We start from the raw sequence: 25,901 nt of genomic DNA, 5'->3' as shown, positions 1-25,901 counted from the left end.
ATAAGATAAGTGGAATTTTTTAAAAATTATTTCAACCAAAAGAATAATAATAATGACAAGTGACCTCGCAGACATCTTAATGGCTAAACTGCTACAGATTACCACATCACCGAAAATTCCTCAATGGACACTATTAAACACTAGCATTCCTGTCGTTTGAGAACATTGTTTTCAAAGGATATAAAAAAAATTGTGACAAAAAAGATTTATTATTAAATTATTATTATTTTAGAAATGAACGAATATTGATTCTTTGGCGCTGCCAGGGTCGAGCTTCGTTAGAGAGATACAAAATTCATTGCAGTCCTTTTAAACAATTTTAACCCTTTAACTTTTCTCTCCTAACTGACGATACCAGCGTTGATTCCACCAGAATGTGGTAAATAAATACGGAGAGAAAGAGTTAAAGCGCACAACTACGCCTATGATTTAAATCATCTGCGCTTTAAATAACTATAGAACGAATATACACGTGACTGTGTGATCTTTGTAAACATCTGTTAATGCTGAACTCAGTACTAAGTACATACTTATAGCTGAAGTCTGCCACGATATGAGTTCTCTTACTATTATCTACCTTGGCTTGATTTTTATCTCGTTTGGTGAGCTAGTATTTTTTTTTAACATTATACACACTGTTTTAATTATAACATTTCGTTGATACGTATGTCGACTCAGAGGGAACAGAACAGTACCAGGCGAAAGAAAGGGAGGCAGACCATATAAGCGATGGGAAGACATTTCCAAGGAATGGATTGGCCTCAGTGGCGTAACTAAGGGGGGGGGAGGGGGGGGAGAAATTTAAAATCCCCCCGGGCCCCCACCTAGGGGGGGCCCCCAAATGGGTGTCCGAAATTTATTTGTAAATACATAAATTTATATATTTGATTGACAAATAGTGTCAACGGGTGTCTTTTTTTTCAACATTTATGGATTAAAAATTTATCACAAAGACTAAATCTAGATCTAGGTCTATCAGTACGTTGACTTTGTTGACATTTTAAAAATATTTTTTCCCACAGAGATCAAAGTTTTTTTTAAAGTTAGTTTTACATTTTAAACTTTGTTGCCACGAATAAAACTGCATGATATACAGCGAATTCCAGGTATCTTGTTACCTTTACTAATAATAGATCTAAATGGCGAGTATTTTATGGCTATACTAATTAACCTTGAAGCAAAATTTACAGAATCGAGTATAACAGATCCAAAAGTTATTCTTAATAATGCTAGAATAGTCCATTATTCGGGTTTGGCGTCTATAATTTCAGAATTAAACTTCACACTCGAGTTATTACCCCTCTATTCATCTTTCCTCAATCCAATGGAAACTCTATTTTTATTTCCATCTAATCCTTTTGCTTTCGCACAAAACATAAACAACAAACAATAACGTAATATCATATAATATTAGCACATCCTTCCTTTTGAAGTTATTATCACGCCCTTCCTTTTAAAGTTCTTAAGAGTGATATCTACCATTTGCGGGGCCCTATGCAAAGCGGATCGCGCGGGGCCTAGTCTGGGTAGGGATGAGCATAATGTCAATATTATTTTTTTTAAATTAGAAAATAGGCCTACTTTCGTCTTTGCAATATATTTTTATCAAATGAAAGCTCGCAATGCCACTTTTTATTTATTGGCACCCCAAAATGTCAATTTCGTCTATTCTTCAGGAGATTTGAATAAATTCAAAAAAAGTTCAGGACTTTATCGTATATTTTGCCTTTTCATGAGATTTCCTGGAGGCCCTGGAAAATCAGGAGGTCACGAAAACCCTGTTATTTTATATACGTTATAATGGTTTAATTTAATAATGTACACTTAGAATTAGCGTGTGTCCTATGAAAGCGCGGGGCCCACTGCGACCGCATAGGCTGCAGTGGCCTAAGGCCGGCCCTGTCTACTAGGAAATTTAACAATTCGTCCACTTCTGGTTGTCTTGACTGGCACAACAAGTTCTCTAGACGTTGGTCTATAACTGTCTGTTTCGTTTGTTCCAACAGTTTGCAGTTCATTGTCTCCATCGGTATCATAGTACCCAGAGATGTCTTCATCGAAACTCTTATTCAAAAAGCGTTGATTTCTTCTGTATGTTTTTCCGTTTGTCTTTATGATGTAAAATCTGGGTGCTGAATGTTTTTTATAACTGCTTTCTGCCATGTTTGACCTAGACGAACTCTCCGACAGAATTATCTTTAGGTAGTCTTGCTTTTGCATTGTATTTCACTTTGCTTTTCATCTGTCGTTCGTTGAGTAATGTCTCTGCATTTTCAGCTACCGATGGTTTCAATAGTTTGGGATCAGTTCGAATGATTCCCTGAGTCTTCTACTCGTCACCAGTTGTGATGGTGAATACGGCAGTCCACTTATCGGAGTATTTCTATACTCGAGCATAACGAGATATGGATCTTTCCCACTTTTGTATGCTCTGAATCCTTTTGCTTGCGCACAAAACATAAACGTAGTACCATATAATATTAGGACAGAATCTTCTTCATGCAGTGGAAAATTACGAATTTTTTGCCTATCTGAAATTCTGGTCAAAGCTCTTGCTCACAATTAATATAGTTCGGAAGAAACTACAAAAGTCTGGACTGCATATACGGAAAGCTGCTAAAGAAATTAAAACCCTTTCATGCTTTCTGCAAAATGATGAGAAACTGACAAAAACCCAATCCATCAAAAAAGCAAAAGAAGGTAGTGAATACTATGGATTCCGTGTAATCCCTGTGGGAAGCGTGGTTGAGAGGCTAAGTGCGCTTGAACTTGGCTTGTCTTGGCTACCTAGAAGGGGACTCGAGGTTCGACACCCGACTCGGGCAGAGTTGCGTTTACTGAGCGCCTAAAGGCAGAACGGAAAATTCCTAGATTGGACCAAAGCGCTCTGAGCATGCTATAAGCATGAAAGTAACGCTATATAAAAGCTATAATAATAATAATCAAAACAACCAGAAGAAAGAAAAGACTTGATGGGAAGTTGAGTTCTAATGTAGGACTGTCAATAGAACTGCAATTCAAACGTGTTGCGACAGAAGTGCTGGACAGATTTCATATGGAGATGAAGGGCAGATTTCAAAGGCTGGAAAGAAAATGGATACCTTTGGGTTTCTTCTTGAACCAAGACACCTGTTAGATGAAGACACGCTTATGACAAACTGTGCTACTTTTCCTGTTTGTATGATGAAATAAATGGAAAATCGCTTTTTCAATGATGTCATTGATGCACGAGCACTTTTCATCAACAAACCAGTAATACAATCACCAATAGACATATTGAGGAAACAGGCTTCATATGGTAATTACGTGTGCTCAAACTTTGCAACCTCCTCCGAATACTGCTAGCTCAGGCCACTTCCATTCCTTCATGTGAGAGATCATTCTCAAAGCTCAAGTTCATCAAAAGCTATCTCAGGAGCACAATGACACAAGAAAGGCTTATCATGGCTTTAATGTCAGTGAAGTCACAAATACTAGAAAGTATCGATGTAGTTGATGTTATAGATGTCTTTGCTGCACAGAATGCAAGACGTGAAGCGATATCAATTGAGATTTGTCACTTGTGCATTATTTAACTAATAAACAAAGCTTTTATTCATTAAAAGAGTCTTGATTACTTTTTGTTAAGTTTACTGATATACTGAACCAATTTGATTTGGGGCTTATATATTTTTGCGTACATTAGTCCATGTCATATGTCGAATGTCAAAATGCAAGGGGCCCCCAAAGAGGTCAATCCCCCCGGGCCCCCAAATCCCTAGTTACGCCCCTGATTGGCCTATCAACAAAAGAGAATCGTCTGCTATTGTAATTCTTGTAGATGACAAAACGGAAATGGAGAGAGACGGTAAACATATTGTTACGGTCTTCTCAACCAGGCCTTCAGCAATCACTACTTGACAACAACACAACAGCACATCTAACACAAGAGCTTGACAACAAGAGCTTCTAGTAACAAAGTGGCGGTTTAATGACAATTACATCAACAGCCAATTCAACACAATAGAACTGCCTAACTTAACAAGTCTCTCTGTAGCTCGTACATCTACATTTTCGAAGGTACCAAAGGTACCACAGTCCTTATGCCTTGCTGTTCTGGACTCAACTGTCTCTCTCTACACACCGTGTCTCTCGATCGTGAAGGCTCTTGATCACATGACCACAACACGGGTCATACTTGCGTGAACTAGCAGTACTGTCCCTTGTCTATCGACAGCCGTTGACCCGTTGACCTGTGTGATTGGCCTGAGTCGTGTGTATCAGTAGGCCGCACACACATTTAACCCTTTCGGTCCGCCACTGGAGTTACTACAATATCATGTATGGTGCACCAACAATCCAACAGACTAAGTAACAGCTGAATATGCAATTGGTCTTATGTAAATGCGTTGACATGGATAGGGTACATACTTTGGTGATGGTATACTCTTGTATGTCAATTTGAACATACATATTTGACTATCTAGTTCTTTCTAGGAATTTTCAGGCAGTTAGACAATTGTTAAAGTCTGCTCTTAGCCAACTCAAACGTTGGAGCTTACCATGTAGAGTTCATTCAAATTGTAGTCGATGCCTCAGCTTACTATAGAAAATACGTAGAAAAAAATCAATATAAGAATTAGTGGCGTCACTAGGGTCAGAGTCACGCGGCGCGGACCGCATCCCCGCCAGTGACGCCGCTGATAATAATTATTGAATCTGTTTGAGCCCAAGACAGTTACTACGTTGAGCTGACTAAACACTGATAAAATAAATATGAGCTCAAAACAGTCAAAGTGTTTTACTGATTAACCCTTAAATTGCTGACCTGTTTTACAATGAGTGCATACACAATTCTAATGTTTAGAGGCTAAACTACCACACGTGTTTTAAGGGTTAAGAACAAGAAAACAGAGTAGAAAATATCTCAAACTGTATGTTTTTCTATCCATTTTCAGCTCAAGGGGACGTCACCAAGGAAAGAAACAAAAGAGCTAAGATATCAGTGATTGATGTAAGATGTAGAAGAAGTCCAGGTTTCGAGATTGAAAGATACGATTTAGGTGGCAAAATGTGCCTCATGTGGTCTAACAACACTAAAAATTTTACTGACGCTAAAGCAGAGTGTAAAGGTTTGACGAGACAAAAAAATACATATATTTCATTTAAAGGGGAAAATATATATTTTTAGCGGCCCCCGAAAGGGAAATAGACGCTATTAATTTTGTGTGGTCTGTCTGTCTGGCAGTACGTCCGTTCCGTTTAGATCTCAGAAACTAGAAAAGAAAATGAAAATTGGAAATCATGATCATTCAAAGTTCTGATGCTACGCTACTTTTTTTCTTTTCCGAAAGTGAACCATTTAATTTTTTAAAAATGATCTATGCAAGCAGAGTTTTCAAAATAATACACCTCTTTTAAATGAAAAAACTTCAGGGGAGGTAAGTTTTTAAAAAGGTTAAAGACTTTTCCATTAATAACTCAAGCTTCTTTTATAGATTCGCGCATTGGTAAAAAAAAAAATGCATCTAAGATTTCAATAGAAAAAGTATCAATGGATCATTATAATATATATTTTCCATTTATTAACTAACTTATGGAATGGAATGCTGATTCAAAGGTTGTTTTTAAAAAAAAGATTTTGATACGAATTTCGTTTTAGTCGAAATTTAAAAAAAAAATATAACTACTTTTATTGCGCGCAGTTTTGACTTATCCTCATTATAAACTTGACAACAATCTAAATTAGACTAAACAGAGGCCAGGTGTAGATTTAGATTTAAATGTATTAAACAATTTGAACAAATTTTATATCTATAAATTATTAAGGAAGTAGCTTATCGTCTTACAGCTTAGGGGTGCTTATTTGTTATGTAAATAGTAATATCACATTAAGAAGTGAATGTGATGCGAACAGCATAGAGCACTATTACACAGTAAGAGGTCTTCTAATCCTGATCATAATATTGGCCTAACTCTAGATCTAGTAATTTTATGATTAAACGTGTAAAGTCATAAGAATTCTAGACTAGATCTAGATTCTATATCTAGATTCTAGATCTAGTCTAGATTTATTCTGAATTCTAGATTTAGTTCTAGATCTTGATCTAGAGTCTAAGAAGTGACTACAAGATCACTTCATGTCACAATGAGTCCCAAACGAGTCTGTGACAATTAGCTAATTTACTAATTACTTTTGTTTTTTTTAATTGATTCTTGTGTTGTCAGATAAAAAAAATAATTGTGGAAAATTTCAGCTTGATCAGGTGTGGGAGAAAAAACGTGTACAAAAGTTATACCAGACAGACAGACAAAGTGAGTTGATATAAACTTTAAAAAAAAAGAGGACCAAGCGTTTGTTAAGGCTTCCGCGCGGTGTTGATTCTTGGCAATCTGTCCAGTGTAGATCTGACTGGAAGTAACGCTGAACTAAACTAATTCAGTAACACCGGCGAAAGGCCGAAACAATCAAATATGTAGTCGACGCTGATATGTTGTTCTATAAAGATATTTAATACTCAAGAAGGGAATCGTCCGATGTCAATAATGTCGTACTCAAGTCTACTACTCTACAAGAAGCGTCTTTCTTTTAGCGTCGTCTAGAGCGTTCCTATTTTTCAAAGATCTGTCACGTCACTTGTCGCTAATTAAAACTTTCCCCTTATTCCCGAAACAAATAACTAATTCCTAATCATGTCATAACAACTAACTAATCAAAATAAACATTAAATAACCTGGCAACAAATCGACCGGAGAAGCCGGGTAATATGCTAGTTTTAAATTGAAAACATTGACCCAAAGCCAGGGGCGGACTGAATGTCAAAATCGGCCCGGGCACTTCTGTACAATCCGGCCCCAAAACTGTATATAATATGATGGGCATCCAATTCTATGTCTATCTGTCCTCAAAATCATTGTTAAGTATGATAATGTATCGATAACTGTACACATGCTTAATATCTTTATAAGAAATATGGGCCAAATGTTGCTTTTTAATCGCTAAACGTGTCGGCCCTAAAGGGATGTAGTCTACTAGTAGCACTGTCTACGGCTGTAAGATATTACATTATTTCGGAAAATGTGTTCGATTAAATTAGTATTACACTGTAGAGTGTGTGAAAGATTTCTTTAAATGCCGTTCAAAGGGTCACTTTTAGAAGAGACTGACAAAACCTTTAGCCTACCGTCCCATTTAGGTACCGGCCCACCTGGCATTTGCCCGAATGCCCATATAGCCAGTCCGCCCCTGCCCAAAGCTACAAAATCCACTGTCATTTAATATTGCCTTTGTCAAATGCAGTACAAGGCTTTCTTTGTGTTCTAAATTATTTCGTTTTTGAAAATCACCTGGCCTAATAAGTACATTTTGTCTTTGCAATTTTTTTTCCTCCCATGCAGCTCAAGGAGCAAGGCTTGGCGTCTTTAAAGGTGCTGGAAAAATGAAGATCCTTTTCAGACAAAGAGACTGGTGGAAAAGAAATATTTGGATAGGTCTTGATGATTTGGTAACTGAAGGCACCCTTGTGTGGCACGACGGAACTATTCTTCCACGGAGTGACTATTACCCACTTTATTTTAATTCATGTAAGATTTTAAAATTAATACTGCTGAATCCAATAATCAGATAATAATTAGACAAGAATCAGATAACAAGTTCGTCCTGGTCTGTCTTACTGTCAAAAGAGTTAAGCCAAACTATAGGCTTTTAAACCTTATTGAACAAACCGCTTTGTCAATGTCCATATTAAACACGCTGGCGGATCCTGGGGGTGGGGGGGGGCGGTAGGAGCGATCGCCCCCCCCCCCAACACGATCGACCCACCCCCCTAAGGGGTGGGGTGGATGAATTGCGGTATAGAATCACACAATCTGGATATGAATTTATTACTTTTGTTAATAATATTTACTTATTATTTATATTTCAACCTATTTTTAGATTATTTCGCTCCCTCTAGTATGTTGGTTGATTTGATGGGGTCGGGAGGGGGCGATGAAATCAAAAGATAGACTTTCGAGTGGGGTGCGATCTAATTTATTTTTAGAAATCACAGCTTGCTTACAGAATAAACAAAATATCTATATGATTAAAACTTGTTATTGATGTTCTAGCCGATCTTTATATTATGTCGTTCCCCTGTCGGCCCATGGGGGGGGGGGGGCGAATACCTCTACTGCCCTTCCCACCTAAAGCCTTGAGTGAGTGTGTGTGTGGGGGGGTCCTACTTTTATGGGAAAATCATAGATTTTGAACAAAATTAGATGAATTAAAATATATTTTTTATTTCTGTTATCTTTGCCGATTTGGGGGGGGGGGGGGGGCGATTGCATCTTCTGCCTTCCCTACTCTAGCCCTAGTTTGTGAACAAAATAAGTTGAATATCTATATAATATAAGCTACGTATTCATATGTGAACCCATTTGTATATTATGTCGCACCACACTCTAATCTCAAATTGTATCATTAGTAAATATAAAATGGAAAAGGGTTGTACCAGGTGGGAGGGGCGATACATGCAATCGACTTTCGCCCATCGGACAAACCAATACTTTTTCTTTTTGTATTAGAGTTAGGAAATTACAAAATAAAAAAAAATCAGTCACTAATATAATTTATATATGCTATAAATTAAATTCTTATATCAAGTTACTCCACTCCTATTCTTTAATGCCAAATGCAATCATTAGAAGAAATTATTAAAAGGATCGAGGATTGATTGTTTTCACTCTACCGCTCTTCCGCTTTCCAGACGAAAACATGATGTTTTAAAACAGAATAGTCAAATATGGCGACAGAGTTTATGTAATTTCACATGAATTTAATCATAATTTTTTAAAGAAAGTCTTTGCTTTTAAAATGTAGAATTCATACGAATTTTTTCAGTATAGGAGCAACGATTGAGATAACACTCTCAGTGACTACATCGAAAGTGATACGCAAATTAAAACCCTCGGGCCGCGGGTAACATATGGCTAGTATATATATATATATATATATATATATATATATATATATAGAGAGAGAGAGTAATAACTTAAGGGAGGCAACTCAACGAGACATAGATGTTTATTTCATAGACATAAATAAATATAGACTGGCCAATTAAAGAGTTTTATGAAACGAAAATTTGTGACTTGCAATTTTGTGTACTTTATTATAAAGCATTTATGAGCAGTATAAAAGTTAAGTATTCATATCTATTTCAGCCACACACCTATACATATTGTAAATAAGGTGGCAGTGTAGCTTTGTTTAATCTCTAAGAATGAAGATCATGCAACTTTTCAGAATTCGGAAATCCGACAACAATAGATATACATGTTTTCAAGTTACATGAAGTTACTTCCTTTTTCCAGTCTATATTTATTTATGTCTATGGTTTATTTACAAAGAGACATAACAAACACATAAGACATCTGCCTCGAGCACGGCATTTTCATTTCAGCTCTAGACTTGGGCGGAAATCATATATATATATATATATGCTGTACGGACGTTTATGCATAGGGTTGGGGTTTACTGGGCGTTAGGGTTAGGGTTTTAGAAAAATAAATCGCCCCCCCCCTCCAAAGTTCTGGATCCGCTAGTGATTAAACACAGCTATTTCCAATGTGCCGAAGTAGACCGGGAAACCCCGCCATTTTCCTATGCTTCTTGAAAGGACTGTCGCGTTCGGGAATTTCCAAATGTTTGATTAAATTATTGATTCAAGAGTTTAATAAAATAATCTTTACAGAAAATTTTGCGCATTATCTCGTCTAGTACTAAAGGCATATCATTGGAATATTATAAAGTGTAGTAGATGTATACATTCACTTAACCATGGTTCTTTCTCGGGGGAGAAATCCGCTGTCTAGATCTAGTTCGAGATGTCTATAGAATGAAAGTGCCACTAAATAATACAATTACAATGATACAAAGTAGCTCGTAGTTACATCGAGCTGATGGTGCCAAAGTGCGAGCTCTATACCTGGCTTGACCTTAGGTTTCTTTGAGTTATAATTTCTTTTTAAAATTTTTCTTCTTCTTGAAACTGTCAGGTAGAGTTGAGCCTTCGGCTCTTGGAACTCTAGGCCAGCAAAAGTGAACAAAAGCTCCCTTTCACCGGCCTGAATGAAAACAGTGTACACTGTTCTGTCTGGCGAGGTGTCAGACTCGCAGTCAGAGACCGCGTGCACATGGACGCCTGCCATTTTCCTTTCTATACCAAGCTAACCGTGCAGGACACACCATTTATGAAACGGCCCCCTTGAAGAACAGCGCCTGGATTGTGACAAGGTTGTGGGAGCTTTTTTACAACTCCGCTCAGTGCAATGAGGATGCTCTCGCACCCCTTTAGGCACCCCCACGGGAGTCTTGTTTTGCTACCCTTTAGCCTAATCGTTTCCTCCTACAATCGTTTCCACCCGGGCGCCACGATGAGGCAGGGTAACATGCCCGGGCTTTTTTAAATTATAAAAAAAATAAATATATATTTTATGTTGTGTTGATATGGACCGCAATAGTGCACTCGTTCAAGATGTGGTGCGCAAAGGTGTATTCGTTCAAGATGTGGTGCGCAATGGTGTATTCGTTCAAGATAATAAAGAATTACTTCCCGTCAAGTCGCTAATGATAGTTGTTTGCTTGTTGCTGAATGTAAACCTAGATCTTATTTAACATGGTGTCAGCGGTTATCGTTAATCAGCTGCTAAAAATTCATTGTTTGCTATAATAAATAGACAACCATTACAGGGCTACGCCTTACAATGGTGGCAAGAGATTTTCTTCCTGTACCCGAGCCACTTGAGGTGGAAGGTAATCTGGCCGCGAATTGGCAAAAGTTTGAACCCGTTTTTTCTTGTATACGTTACTTTTCAGTAAAAAAAAAAAAAAAAAATAATAAAAAAATTAAAATAAATAAATAAATAAAAAAAAATAGAACAAAAAATAATTAAAAAAAAATAAAAAAAAATAAATAAAAAAATAAATAAAAAAAAAATAAATAAAAAAATATATATAAAAAATAAAAAAATATATATAAAAATACAAAAAGAAGATGTAAGACAATCTCATCCAATGATTCCTTTCTATTTCTAGACAACCCAAGCAGCAGTGAACAAAGATGCATTCAGTTATGGGCGAGGGACAACAAACTGGACGACATGGAGTGTTTTGATGTGATATATTATGTATGCGAGAAAGTGTTTTAATTGAGACGATCCTCAACCACATTTAAAACAATAAAACTAAACTACAAATTGTATTGAATGGTGTTTTGTTGAACCCAAATTAAAATAAACACGCCACTCTTAAAAGTGTCTGTCATTATGTTTCTACCAACGATGAACATTTGCAAATGTAAATGGATCGATTAGTTTAGCTCTTGGAATTAAACTATTAATTTAGTTTTATTGTCACAGTTATTATTAAAACAAGGCGCGGTGGCTAAATGGTAAAGCGCTTAGCTTCCGAACCGAGGGTCCCGGGCTCAAATCCTGATGAAGGCTGGGATTTTTAATTTCGGAATCTTTGGGCTCCTCTGAGTCCACCCAGCTCTAATGGGTACCTGGCCTTAGTTGGGGAAAAGTAAAAACGGTTAGTCTTTGGGCTGGCCACATGACACCCTTGTTAACTGTACGCCACAGAAACAGATGACCTTTACATCATCTGCCCTATAGATTGAAAGGAGAACTTTACTATCATTACGATCCTTTATAATCAGTCTCTGTAAAAAACTGTTCGTTGATTTGTTCCCAGGTTTTATATTGTTTTATATGGCCGAACATCTCATTTTTTTTTAAAAAAAGCTTACATGAACTCACTCTGTCTGGTCAAAAGTTTGTACACCTTATTTCTCCCACACCCCCCATCTCGTATCAAGTTGAAATTTTGCACAGAGTGAGCTGATATACGTTTTGTAAAAAGTATTTTTTAAAATAATTTTCTTGTTTGTCTGTCTGTCTGTTTGGTGCGAAATAAAATACTCATGGGGGGGGGGGGGGGCGTGGTGGCAGATTGATATAGCGATTGGCTTCTGAACTGAGGTGTCCCGGGTTCAAATCCCAGTGGCGACTGGGATTTTGAATTTCAGAATGTTTAGGGTGCCCTTGAGTCCACCTAACTCTAATGGGCACCTGACATTAGTTGGGGAAACGTAAAGGCAGTTGTTTGTAGTGCTAGCCACCAGTGGCGTAGCAAGGTACCCGTGGAGCCCGGGTTCAAAAATATGCCCCCCATGTATGACAAATATCGGTAAGCCTATATTTACTACACAGCTGACAGATTCATTGAAGACCTTGTGTAAGTACTGTTTAGCACAGTGAACATAATGCGCAAGCGGCCGCTTTTGTTGAAACAATACCTAAAGGCTATTGTACAGTCCACTCATATTAAGAACCATCATTGCTTGACAGTGTAAGTTATTTAAAGAAAGTTGGTGATATTTTATTAAGTAGAGAATCCTACAGACTTCTGGTTCTCACAAATATGAAAACCTACAAATAACTAATTTCTTTTTGGGTAGTTCGTCACCGGAGTTCAATGAAAGACAATATTCAATGATAAATGTAATTATCGCTCTATCTTTAAAAAAAAACAAATTATAAATCTCCTCCCCAATTTAATCACGATAAGTAGATAAAAAAGTGAACATCTTTAACGATTTCCTACGAAACAGAATATTGCTTCTTTTTCTTGTTTACTATCTAATTTTAAGTCTAAATTTAGATTTCTGGTAATAGAAAAATGAAAAAAAAAAAAAACTTTGTTTACTTTATAAAGTGATTTTTCTTTTAAACCTAGTAATGAGCTTAGCCATTTTTGAAAGTGAAAATAAAACACAGTTTTCTTATATCCGATCTCTATAAAAAAAAGTTTTCCATATATTAGTTCATCCTCTCCTATCCCGTAATTTGTTAGAGCGTTTGGGGCACCACACAAGATCCGTTTACCGTTCTTCTTAATTCCGTTCTTTTTTAGTTTGGCTTGGATAAAACCTCTTTCAATGACAGGCCCTTCCATTCTTTTATGTTGTCTTCCTATCGCTTTCTTTTTCTGCCTCTTCTTCTTTTTCCTGGTACTGTTCCCTGAAGGAAAGTCTTTGCAAGCTTCGAAGACCTTGTAATATGGCAATAGAGTTTTAATTTCCTTTTTTTTTTCAGAAGTTAGCAGGTCATCGTGAGGTCCAATCACTGTAGTAACCCCGTCTCTAATCTCTTCGCTTGTGATGCAGTCTTTGATTGTTATACCTAGGATCTTTCTGAAGCGTCTCAATTCCAGTGCTAGGACCTTCCTCTGTTAGTTATCCAGTCTATAAACAGAAGTAGACACAAAGCTTTGGCAATGTTCAATGTCCAATGTCCAATGTCTAATGTCCAATGTCTAATGTCCAATGTCTAATGTCCAATGTCCAATGTCTAATGTCCAATGTCCAATGTCTAAATTGAAAATACAACATGCAAATGAGATATTTATATTAAGATAACGATTTTAATATCAAAAGCAGTTACTTTAACTTATGAAAGTTTAGAACCACTGTCCATGAAGACAGGAGCAGATAAATAAATTACAGCTTAACGTCTATTTCATTTATCTTAAGACAGGTTTTATCGACTCTACTAGTTCACCATATAATAAAACCTAAATCTTCAGTTAACATCTAGAGCTTAGAAAAGTCGTCAATAGGCCTATATGTACACTTTCGTATGGAAAAAAAAAGAGCTAATAATAATAATAATACTAATAATTTAAGAAAACCTGAGTTGGAGATTAAGCGTTTATGGAAGTTATCTAAAAACAACAATATATCCCATTGTTATATCAACTGAGGGGATAATAACAACTGACCTCACAGATACCTTCAAGACCATTAACAGTCCCAGGAACACTCGTTGCCTGTCAGAGGGCGGTACTGCTGCAGACCTGCCACATCACCAGAAAATTCCTTGGTTGAAACTGATAAATGGACTACGATGAATTTTGTTTCTCTTTAACGAAACACGACCCTGGCTTCGCCAGAGAATGAATACTCGCTCTTTTCTAACATAATAATAACAATAATAATAAACCATATTATCCGATATATTTTTTTTCTCAAAATATTGCCTGTTTCATTCTTACTAAAAAGTTCAAATACCACTTAACAGAAAGTTTATAAAACGTTTTACTTCATCTGGGCGACCATCTACGCCTCTGATTAGAAAGAGACGCCTTATCAAGTAGACAGCGAGTCCTACGTGGCAATACGAAGACGTCCCTTGACCAACTCTACGGACATCTTTGAGCAGAATTCTGAACAGAATCTTTAAGACATCTTATCTTGTAGATTACAGGCATGAGATCTACATGTGCAGTCTATGTTGCCTTGATGTTAATCTTGTTCGGTAAGTTTGTATAGTGTTGTCATAGGTCGTGGTTGGATAAATCAATCACACTTCAAGTACATTTAACTTCTCATATTTTGTATGTCTATTTTCTTTCTAAAGAGATAAGTTCATTTCTGTTATATTAATCACACCAGGTCTAGCTGAATATTGGATGCTATTCAATTAAGTTTGCCACGAGAAGTCTAATCTAAAGTCATTGGTTAATATGCATGACTGAATGCATGACGCGTAGGACGTAATCATCTTCTTTTTTGAAGTAACGTCTGTATTATATAAGATAAGATAAGATAAGATAAAGTGTTAACAATAATATAACAATATCATTCTTTTTTTATACTGCAAAAAAAAAAGTCGCGAGGCGGCTATGGATTATCTCATAAAATTGCTAAATGTTTGGGCATTCGCTAAGTTTGTAAATGTTTGGGCATTCGCTAAGTTTGTAAAATGTTTGGGATGTTCCTTCAGAGTTGAAGATAATTTACTTCCTAGTCCAAACCTCAAAAAGGATGAAGGGGATTGGAGCGGGCAGGGTATGAACCCGGGACCATCGACAAGTCCGAACGACAGTCCAGCGCGCATACCTTCGACCAGGCAGCCATCCTCGATCAGGCAGCCATCCTCGATCAGGCAGTCACCCTCGACCATGTAGTCACCCTCGACCATGTAGTCACCCTCGACCATGTAGTCACCCTCAACCAGGCAGCCACCCTCGACCACGCAGTCATCCTCGATCAGGCATTGAGAAGTTTTGTGAATATTCTCTACACCTTGCGCCGAAGTTTCGGCGGGCCGGATGGAACCATGTCGTGGGCTGGTTGTAGCCCGCGGGCCTTGTTTTGGGCATCACTAGCTTAGCACATAACGATTAAGAAATTGAAGCTACCATTCTTAATAAATATTTTGCATCATCATTCTCAGCCCCAGGAGACAAAGACATTTAATAAATGTAAACCAAGTAGAAAACATAAGAGATATAAATGTACAAGAAAAGGGAATCCAAAAACTATTAGCTAACATAAAACCAAATAAAGCGTCTGGACCTGATGGTATTTCGGCTGGATTACTCACAGAACTAAGCCACGACCAGTGTTCAAAATACTTTATCAGGCATCTTAACCAGGGCAGAGTACCAAGGGACTCACTCCCCTATTTTAAAAAAAAATCTGTAAAAATCTGATCTAGTATATTACAGACCAGAATCACTCACCAGGATCACACGTAAATACTAGAAACACATAAAATTTAATTATTTATCAACAAATATAATATCCTCCCTGTAAACTAACAGAGAAGGCGCGGTGGCTGAGCGGTAAAGCGCTTGGCTTCTGAACCGGGCGTCCCGGGTTCGAATCCTGGTGAAGACTGGGATTTTTAATTTCGGAATCACTAGGGCGCCTCCGATTCTACCCAGCTCTAATGGGTACCTGACATCAGTTGGTCGTTGTGGTAGCCACATGACACCCTCGTTAACCTAACCCTGACCTTTACATCATCTGCTCTATAGACCACAAGCCCTGAAAGGGAAACTTTACTTACATACTTACTATACTAACATGGCTTTATGATATAGGTCATGTGAAACTCAACTATTAGTATAAATTGCTGATTTCCCAAAGGGATTAGATAATATTAATTGTGAGCCAATAGATGCCATTTTATTAGACTTTTCTAAGGCATTCGACAAAAGTTCACGACCACAGTCTGCTTGAAAAACTAAAATACTTTGGCACTAAGTGGTTCACTTCATCAATGGGAAGCGTGGTCGAAATGCCAAGTGCTCTTGACCTTGTATTTGCTTGGCTACCTAGAAGGGGGCTCGAGGTTCGACACCCGACTCTGGCAGAGTAGCACGGAAAACCAACTCCTAGATACCCCCTCCACCCCCCCCCACTAGTCCACAAATGAGATTGGACCAAAGCGCTCTGAGCATGCTATAAGCATGAAAGTAGAGCTATATAAAAGCTGTAATAATAATGGAACTTAAGATGTACTAGTAGGAACTGAGCGAACTGTAGGCCTAATAATAATTTGCTCCAAATCAACACCAACAATAGTTAACTTAGGTGTACCTCCAGAAACAGTCTTAGGCCAACAACTGTTTTCTAATTTACGTCACAATAGGTCAAGAACAAAAGTCAGATTATTTTGCAGACGATTGCATAATATATAGAACAATAAAAACCACACTAGATACAGAAATTTTACAAAGAGAATTAGATGAATTACAGAAATGGGAATCAAATTGTCTTTCCACCCAGGAAAATGTCAGTTGTTAAGAATAACAAAAAACGAAAACAGATAAAAACTACTTTTTTTTTTTTCATGGTAAACGATTAACACAGACTAAAAAGTCAAAATATCTAGGTGTAATAATGAATGAAAAGTTACCATGGATCTTATCTTATCTTATATAATACAGATTCCCCGTAATGATGAAATTATTTAAAAAAATCAAGTAAAACATTAGGGTGTAAAGAAATTGTACAAATCAAACAAGAACATAAAACTAAAATGCTATTTAACTTTACTCACGCCAATATTAGAATATGCATCCTCTGTTTGGGATCTCTCAACTCAAGAAAACAGAAAGAAACTAGAACAAATACAAAATAGAGCAGTGAGATTTGTAATAAACAAATATTTGATTAGAGTAACACTATTAGTAAAATCATAAGTGACACTTCAGGACAGAAGAATAAAAAGTAAAGTAGCTATAATACATAATACCACTAAACCATAGCTTACAAATAGAAAAACAAAATCTAATAAAATACTCATAGACACAAAAATAGAAGCACATTTCTTATTCCATACGCTAGAACAAATTCGTACAAGCGCTCTTTCTTCCCTAGTGCCATTAGAGAATAGAACGGGTTGCCTGAATCATCCAAGAAAAACCAACGATTAGCAGAGTTAAAGTTATTAATTAACATGCATGAACTAGATTGACACGTGACATGCGTAGGACGTAATTTTCTTTCTTCTCAGCCTCTAAGTCTCTACACTCTCATCCACACTAACACACTGACCTCTTTAACCCATGTCTCTAAGTCTCTACACTCTCATCCACACTGACCTCTTTAACCCATGCCTCTAAGTCTCTACACTCTCATCCACACTAACACACTGACCTCTTTAACCCATGCCTCTAAGTCTCTACACTCTCATCCACACTAACACACTGACCTCTTTAACCCATGTCTCTAAGTCTCTACACTCTCATCCACACTGACCTCTTTAACCCATGTCTCTAAGTCTCTACACTCTCATCCACACTGACCTCTTTAACCCATGTCTCTAAGTCTCTACACTCCCATCCACACTAACACACTGACCTCTTTAACCCATGTCTCTAAGTCTCTACACTCTCATCCACACTGACCTCTTTAACCCATGTCTCTAAGTCTCTACACTCTCATCCACACTGACCTCTTTAACCCATGTCTCTAAGTTTCTACACTCATCCACTCTAACACACTGACCTCTTTAACCCATGTCTCTAAGTCTCTAAACTCTCATCCACACTAACACACTGAGCTCTTTAACCCATGTCTCTAAGTCTCTACACTCTCATCCACACTAACACACTGACCTCTTTAACCCATGTCTCTAAGTCTCTACACTCTCATCCACACTGACCTCTTTAACCCATGTCTCTAAGTCTCTACACTCTCATCCACACTGACCTCTTTAACCCATGCCTCTAAGTCTCTACACTCTCATCCACACTAACACACTGACCTCTTTAACCCATGCCTCTAAGTCTCTACACTCTCATCCACACTGACCTCTTTAACCCATGCCTCTAAGTCTCTACACTCTCATCTACACTGACCTCTTTAACCCATGTCTCTACACTCTCATCCACACTGACCTCTTTAACCCATGCCTCTAAGTCTCTACACTCTCATCCACACTTACACACTGACCTCTTTAACCCATGTCTCTAAGTCTCTACACTCTCATCCACACTAACACACTGACCTCTTTAACCCATGTCTCTAAGTCTCTACACTCTCATCCACACTGACCTCTTTAACCCATGTCTCTAAGTCTCTACACTCTCATCCACACTAACACACTGACCTCTTTAACCCATGTCTCTAAGTCTCTACACTCTCCTCCACACTAACACACTGACCTCTTTAACCCATGTCTCTAAGTCTCTACACTCTCCTCCACACTAACACACTGACCTCTTTAACCCATGTCTCTAAGTCTCTACACTCTCATCCACACTGACACACTGACCTCTTTAACCCATGCCTCTAAGTCTCTACACTCATCCACACTAACACACTGACCTCTTTAACCCATGTCTCTAAGTCTCTACACTCTCATCCACACTGACACACTGACCTCTTTAACCCATGTCTCTAAGTCTCTACACTCTCATCAACACTAACCTCTTTAACCCATGTCTCTAAGTCTCTACACTCTCATCAACACTAACACACTGACCTCTTAAACCTATGCCTCTAAGTCTCTACACTCATCCACACTAACACACTGACCTCTTTAACCCATGTCTCTAAGTCTCTACACTCTCATCCACACTGACCTCTTTAACCCATGTCTCTAAGTTTCTACACTCTCATCCACACTAACACACTGACCTCTTTAACCCATGGACATGTACACAAAGGTAATAATTTAACACAAAATGTTTTTTTTTTAATGCAAATATCAGAACAAAAATTTCTAATGGATTTCATGACCATTGACAAACTTTTTAGCTCAAGGTAAAACAAGAGAACGCCTGCGAAAGTATCGGACTTCACGCTGTGAAAAGAATAAAGATTTTCAGGTTGAAAACTACAATGGTGGCTCTATGTGTCTCTTCTGGTCGAAGACAACTGAAACTTTTTTCAATGCCAGAGCAGATTGTCAAGGTTTGTATACAAATATTATGTAGAGCTAGTCTGAAAAAAAAAAGGTAAACATTTTTTTTCTTTATTTGCTCCCAGTCTTTCTGCAGTTTTAAAAATAAAAAGAGTTTCTTTTTAAAGTAAATAAAAGATATATATTGTTACGATCTTCTCTACCAGACCTTCTGCAAACACTACTGAACAACACAACAGCACGTCTAATACAAGCACTAGACAACTAGGGCTTCCTTTTTGAAGTAACGTCTGTATTATATAAGATAAGAAGATAAGGGCTTGAAGTAACAAAGTGGCGATTTAATTACAAATACATCGACAGCCAATTCAACACAACTGGCTACATCAAATTTAAATGCTTTCTTGTACTTAACAGAACTGCATAGCTAAAACATTACTAGTCTCTCTAGCTCGTACAGCTACATTTTCGAGGACTCACAAGGTACCACACAGTCCTTACTGCTTTGCTGTCCTGGACTCAACTGTCTATTGTTACACACTGTGTCTCTTCCGTGAAGGCTTTCGGTCACATGACCACAACATGGGGTCATATTTGCGTGAACTAGCAGTACTGTCCCATTGTTCAACAGCCGTTGACCCGTTGTCCTGTGTGATTGGCCTGAGTCGTGTGTATCAGTAGGCATTACATTAACCCTTTCGGTCCGCCAATGGAGTTACTACAATATATATATATATATTAATTGTATTTCTCTCTCTTTACTCTCTCTTTCTCTTTCTCTGTCCCCATTTCCTCACTCTTAGACCAACGGAGGCGCAGTGGCTGAGTGGTAAAACGATTGGCTTTTGAACCGGGAGTCCCGGGTTAGAATTATGATGAAGACTGGAATTTTTACTATCAAGATCTTTAGGGGGCCACTGAATTCTAATGGTTACCTGACATAATACGTTGTGGTCGTTGTGCTGGCTACATGACACCCTTGTTAACCGTGGGCCACAGAAACAGGTGACGTTTACATCATCCGCCCTATAGATCACGTGGTCTGAAATGGAGAACCTTACAAATAGAACAATAGACATTTTGTTCCGCATGAAATTGATTGAAAGCTTTTATTTTCTCTAGTAAACCCTCTACGTGCAGACATAAAACTGGGTTACTGGACTTTTAATTGTTTTAGTCAATCATTTCGTTTTACAATTTTACAAAACCCGAAAAACAAAATCAAACGTGGTAGGCACGGATCTCGAAAACAGCTCTAACTCTTTTTTTTTTATAGACATTTGATACCTTGATGTATATTGTTTGGAAAAGAATTATTCTGGTTTGACCGTTAGAATTTTTCGAAATGTTCCCTTCTGAAAATAACTTGGTCTGGATGAACAGACATTCTATATACTTAGCATCCGTACTTCAGCGGGTATTCCCGCTTGCGCTCATGAAAGAGTTTAATAAATCTATACATTTTCTGTCTGGATCTTAAATTATTTCGATTTTCGAAACATTATCTCAACGGAAGCTAACAGGAAATGGCTTTGTATCATAGATCTGCTTGAATATATAATAAGGCTTGTCTTCGTGTCCGAATATAAACGAGGAATGCAGTATTTCCCGTGGTTACGCAGCCCCATCTGTGACCTACATATTTTGCCACAACAAGGCAAGCACAACCATTGTCCGCCGGTGGTCGATTAAAATTTTCTTTTCACCGTCTGCGTCTGTCCTAGGCAGCGGATTTTCTTTTGGCCTCAAGTGTGTATCCCGCGGCTTTTGCGAGTTACCTCCAGCTGTCTCGTTCTGAGGCCGCATGAAACCAGGTGTTCTCTTCTATGTCAGCTTTAATATATGGTTCTGTGATTAATAGCCCATTCTATTTAAAATCCGCAAAATGTTATTGCATTATTTCTAAACTTTGAAAACTAAAGATCATTACCATAGACTTAGATATATATATATATATATATATATATATATATATATATATATATATATATATATATATATATATATTAGATCTAGACTGGAGATTTAGATCTTTTAAAACTCCAAAAAATTGTCGCAAATTTTTTTTTTAAAAAGCTGAAGAAGACGTTTTTTTGTAAAGTAGTTATAAGAAGTAGTTTTTTTTACTAATATAATTTAATTTTTAGATCTAGATCTAGTAATTGAACATAAAAAATAAGAGTACTCTCGTCTCATTATTATTATTTTGCAATTTTTAGATACGTAGGCTAATCTAGAAAGATCTAGGTAATCAATTTGTTTAAATGTACATAAAATGATAAAAATCAACAGACATGAATTATTTCGATTTAGGATTTTTGAAACATTATCTCATTGGAAACTAACAGGAAATCGCTTTGTTTCATATATTTGCGTGAATTATAAGCCCATTCTAAAGAAAATCCGAGAAATGATTTCGCATTATTTCTAAACTTTGAAAACTAAAGATCATTACTTTTCAAAGACAGAAAAGATTGATTGGGGCGACTTCCCTTAGAGCTTGAAAAAGAGTTACGTACATAAAAATCTCTGTGAATCGATCAATGGCGGTTTTCAGTCTAGATATAATATATAAGTCTATGCATAAAATTTAACAATAAAACAGTTTATCAAAATTTCATGTATTTTATTCACCAGATATACCAAAAAAAAAAACTTGCTATATATTGATTTGTCACCATGTCTGAAAATCTCCATTACTACAGTCACTCTTTTCGAACGCAGAACTTTTTAAAAAAAAATCCCTATTCATTCCAATAAAGGCACATTCATATGCTAGTGCAGCGGTTCTCAACCTTTTATGCACAGCGACCCCTTTTTTACAATCCCCCAATCTGCGTCGACATCGACCCCACCCCCCCCCAACCCACACATACAGCAATAGAAGAATAGACACTAAAAATCCATATTTTCGATGGTCTTAGTCGACCCCTGGCAAATCGTCAATCGACCCCCAAGGGGGTCGCGACCCACAGGTTGAGAACCCTGTGCTAGTGCCATATACATAAATAAATATATATATATATATGTCTATGGCTAGGACAAAGTTGTACTAATGCTACTGCTTCCCTAGTGCTATTAGAGCATGGAATGGGTTGCCTGAGCTAGCAAGGAAAACCAGTGACTTGGCAGAATTTAAGTCATTGGTTAACATGCATGACTAGATGAAGTAACGTCTGTATTATATAAGATAAGATAATGTAAATTTAAGTCAGTGCTATATATGAAAAAAAACCTGTCACTGCCTTTGTTAAAAAAAAGTTCCCCTTTCAGACCTTTGCGATCTATAGGGCAGATGATGTGAAGGTCACCTGTTTCTATTGTTCACGGTTAATGAGGTTGTCATGTGACCAGCACAACGACCAACCGCCTTTACTTTTCCCCCAACGAATGTCAGGTACCCATTTGAGCTGGTTGGACTCAGAGGCGCCCTAGTGATCCCGAAATTAAAAATCCCAGTCTTGTTTAGGGTTCGAACCCTGGACCACTCGATTCGGAAACCAAGAGCTTTACCACCCCATCCGCCATGCCTCCTTGCTGCTCTTGTTGAATACAACCCAGTGTTTTTTTTTTTTTTTTTTTTTTTGTTTTTTTTTTTAGGTTTCTAAAAGATTTCGTTTAAAAAAAAAATCTCCAGACCAGGCCCAATGATGAGTTGTTTATTTATTTTTATTTTTGTTTAATGCAGCTCGAGGGGCGAGACTTGGGGTCTTTAAAGGTGCTGACAAAATGGAGATTCTTTTCAGACAAAAGGACATTTGGAGAAGAAATATTTGGATAGGTCTTGATGATACAGTAACTAAGGGTACATTTGTGTGGCATGATGGGACAGTACTTCAAAAGAGTGAATATTACCCACTTTATTTTAGCACAGGTAAGACAAACTGTTATCATTCTCCACGACTTCTTGACACCCTCCAATAGAGAGCACTCATTCTAAATGAAGAACTTTTAGGCTTCTGTCTTATGTATTATACAGTTCCTTCTCTTTCTCTCTCTCTCTCTCTCTCTCTCTCTCTTTCTCTTTTTCATATATCTTTCTATCTCTCTTCCTCTATCACTCTCTCTCTCTCTTTCTCTCTCTCTCTTCTCTCTCTTTTTCTCTTTCTCTCACTCTCTCTCTTTCTTATTTCTCTCTCTCTTCCTCTTTCACTCTCTCTCTTTCTCTCCTTCTCTTTTTCTCTTTCTCTCTCCGCCTCTTTCTTCTTTCTCTCTTCCTCTATCACTCTCTCTTTCTCTCTCTCTTCTATCTTTTTTTTCTCTTTCTCTCTCTCTTCCTCTTTCATTCTCCCTCTTTCTCTCTCTCTTCTCTCTCTTTTTCTCTTTCTCTCTCTTTCTCTCTCTCTCTTTCTTCTTTCTCTCTCTCTTCCTCTTTCACTCGCTCTTCCTCTTTCACTCTCTCTCTCTTTCTTCTTTCTATCTGTCTCTCTTTTTCATATATCTTTCTATCTCTCTTCCTCTATCACTCTCTCTTTCTCTCACTCTCTCTTTCTTATTTCTCTCACTCTTCCTCTTTCACTCTCTCTCTTTCTCTCCTTCTCTTTTTCTCTTTCTCTCTCCGCCTCTTTCACTCGCTCTCTTTCTCTCTCTCTTCTCTCTCTTTTTCTCTTTCTCTCTCTTTCTCTCTCTCTCTTCCTCTATCACTCTCTCTCTTTCTCTCTCTCTTCTCTCTCTTTTTCTCTTTCTCTCTCTCTTCCTCTTTCACTCTCTCTCTTTCTCTCTCTCTTCTCTCTCTTTTTCTCTTTCTCTCTCTCTCTCTCTTTCTTCTTTCTCTCTCTCTTCCTCTTTCACTCTCTCTTCCTCTTTCACTCTCTCTCTCTTTCTTCTTTTTCTCTCTCTCTCTTCCTCTATAACTCTCTTCCTCTCTCTTCTCTCTCTTTTTCTCTTTCTCTCTTTTTCTTCTTTCTTTCTTTCTCATCTTTCTCTCTCTCTCTCTCTTTCACTCTCTCTTTCTTCTCGTTTCTTTTTTTCTCTCTCTCTCTCTTTCTTCTTTCTCTCTCTCTCTTTCTCTCTCTCTTCTCTCTTTTTCTCTTTCTCTCTCTCTTTCTTCTTGCTCTCTTTCTCTTCATCTTTCACTCTCTCTTTCTTTCTCTCTCTCTTCTCCTTTCTTTTTCTCTTTCTATCTCTTTCTTCTTTTTCTCTCTCTCTCTCTCTTCTTCTTTCACTCTCTCTCTTTCTCTCTCTCTCTCTCTTCTCTCTTTTTCTCTTTCTCTCTCTCTCTTTCTTCTTTCTCTCTTTCTGTTCATCTTTCACTCTCTCTCTTGCTCTCTCTCTCTCTTCTCCATTTTTTTTCACTTTCTCTCTCTCTTTCTCTCTCTCTCCTTCTTTTTAACGTCTCAAGATCATATGTTAAATTTATTCAACGCTTTGTGTGTATATCTAGAAAACCCATCTGGTGCCACCCAAGACTGCATCCAATTATGGATCTTTGACAACAAATTGGACGACTTTGAGTGTCATGTCCCTGTACATTATGTGTGTGAGAAAGTGATTGATTGAGGAAATAGTAATTGCTATTGAAACAATAAAGTCAGACTACCAATCGTCTGAAGTCTGAAGTCACATACAAAGTTGTTGTTTTTTTCAAGTTAGTAGTCTTATGTGGAATAGTGTCGTTAGCTCCTATAAATGCTAAAAAATAATTCACCAACACTTGGCTTTGACCCATAATGTGATACTCCTGCAGATAACAAATACTCGCCACAAAAGGTTCTCGAGTCTACAGATCATCTGCTGTACTGGGATAGGCCTAATTCGACCGACAAAACGTTTAGAGACGTGGTGTTGATATAGTGTGACTATAGAGGGACTGGTCACTACTACTGTGTCACGAATGCGTAGAATGCTGGGTTCGTGCCTCCTGGAGTACTCTTGACACGTGACAAACATATATACCACAAATTGACGTTTCAGCAGACAAATATAAAGTTTATTTGACAACAATAATAATAATACTGCACTCCTTGTTAGTTACACAAGTCAAGAAACAATCCTTTCCGCATAACAGCGGTATCAAATATATCCAATACGTTAAACTCTCTAGAGTAGATTACAAATCACGTCCACATCTCAGCGGGTAACACTGTGCAGAATAATACTGATTAACTCCTAGAAATACATGTCTCAAAAAAACTACTGGCATCAACTGCCCAAAAGTTACTATCTGACTGAAATTACTACTTGACTTTCTAAGTCGCTATTGTCCGTCCCAGACCAAAATATCGGCTTGACCGCCCGGTCTAAAGGATACCACCATTATTGACATCGTTGTACCACTGTCTCATAATGTAAGAAAAAATGATATTGAAAAACAAAGAAAATATGGGAACCTAGGCTTGGAGATTAAGAGTTTATGGAAGTTATCCAAAATAACACTATAACCCATTGTTATATAAACCGAGGGGGATAATGCCAACTTACTTCACAGATACCTTCAAGGCCCTTAACATTACTAGAAACATTCTATTCAGACAGAGGGCGGTATTGCTGCAGACCTGCCACATCACCAGAAAATTCCTCAGTGGAAACTGACAAAGGTACTGCCATGAATTTGAATTTTGTTTTTTTTTTAACGAAACTCGACCCTGGCAGCGCCAGAGAATGACTACTCGTTCATTTCTAACATAATAATAATAGTTATAGCTTTTATATAGCGCTACTTTCATTCTTATAGCATGCTCAGAGCGCTATGGTCCAATCTCATTTGTGGACCAGTG

The 25,901-nt window shown here is 37.5% G+C and overlaps 2 protein-coding genes across 2 annotated transcripts; both read left to right on the top strand.

Moving 5' to 3' along the window:
* Positions 1-501: 501 nt before the first annotated feature.
* LOC106061932 (lectin-like) lies at positions 502-11,217 on the top strand. Its single transcript, XM_056021821.1, has 4 exons — positions 502-602; positions 4,938-5,111; positions 7,378-7,563; positions 11,057-11,217. The coding sequence occupies exons 1-4, from the start codon at positions 554-556 to the stop codon at positions 11,167-11,169; spliced, it is 522 nt and encodes a 173-aa protein (XP_055877796.1). The 5' UTR covers positions 502-553; the 3' UTR covers positions 11,170-11,217.
* A 2,857-nt stretch (positions 11,218-14,074) lies between these two features.
* LOC106065372 (C-type lectin domain family 4 member M-like) lies at positions 14,075-24,747 on the top strand. The gene is made up of 4 exons (XM_056022136.1): positions 14,075-14,340; positions 19,080-19,235; positions 22,874-23,059; positions 24,569-24,747. The coding sequence occupies exons 1-4, from the start codon at positions 14,292-14,294 to the stop codon at positions 24,682-24,684; spliced, it is 507 nt and encodes a 168-aa protein (XP_055878111.1). The 5' UTR covers positions 14,075-14,291; the 3' UTR covers positions 24,685-24,747.
* The last annotated feature ends 1,154 nt before the right edge of the window (positions 24,748-25,901 follow it).

This window comes from Biomphalaria glabrata, chromosome 2, assembly GCF_947242115.1.
Source record: "Biomphalaria glabrata chromosome 2, xgBioGlab47.1, whole genome shotgun sequence".
In the NCBI taxonomy this organism is placed as follows: domain Eukaryota; kingdom Metazoa; phylum Mollusca; class Gastropoda; family Planorbidae; genus Biomphalaria; species Biomphalaria glabrata.
The sequence above is the reverse complement of the archived record's forward strand: the minus strand, read 5'-3'. Positions and strand labels throughout refer to the sequence as shown.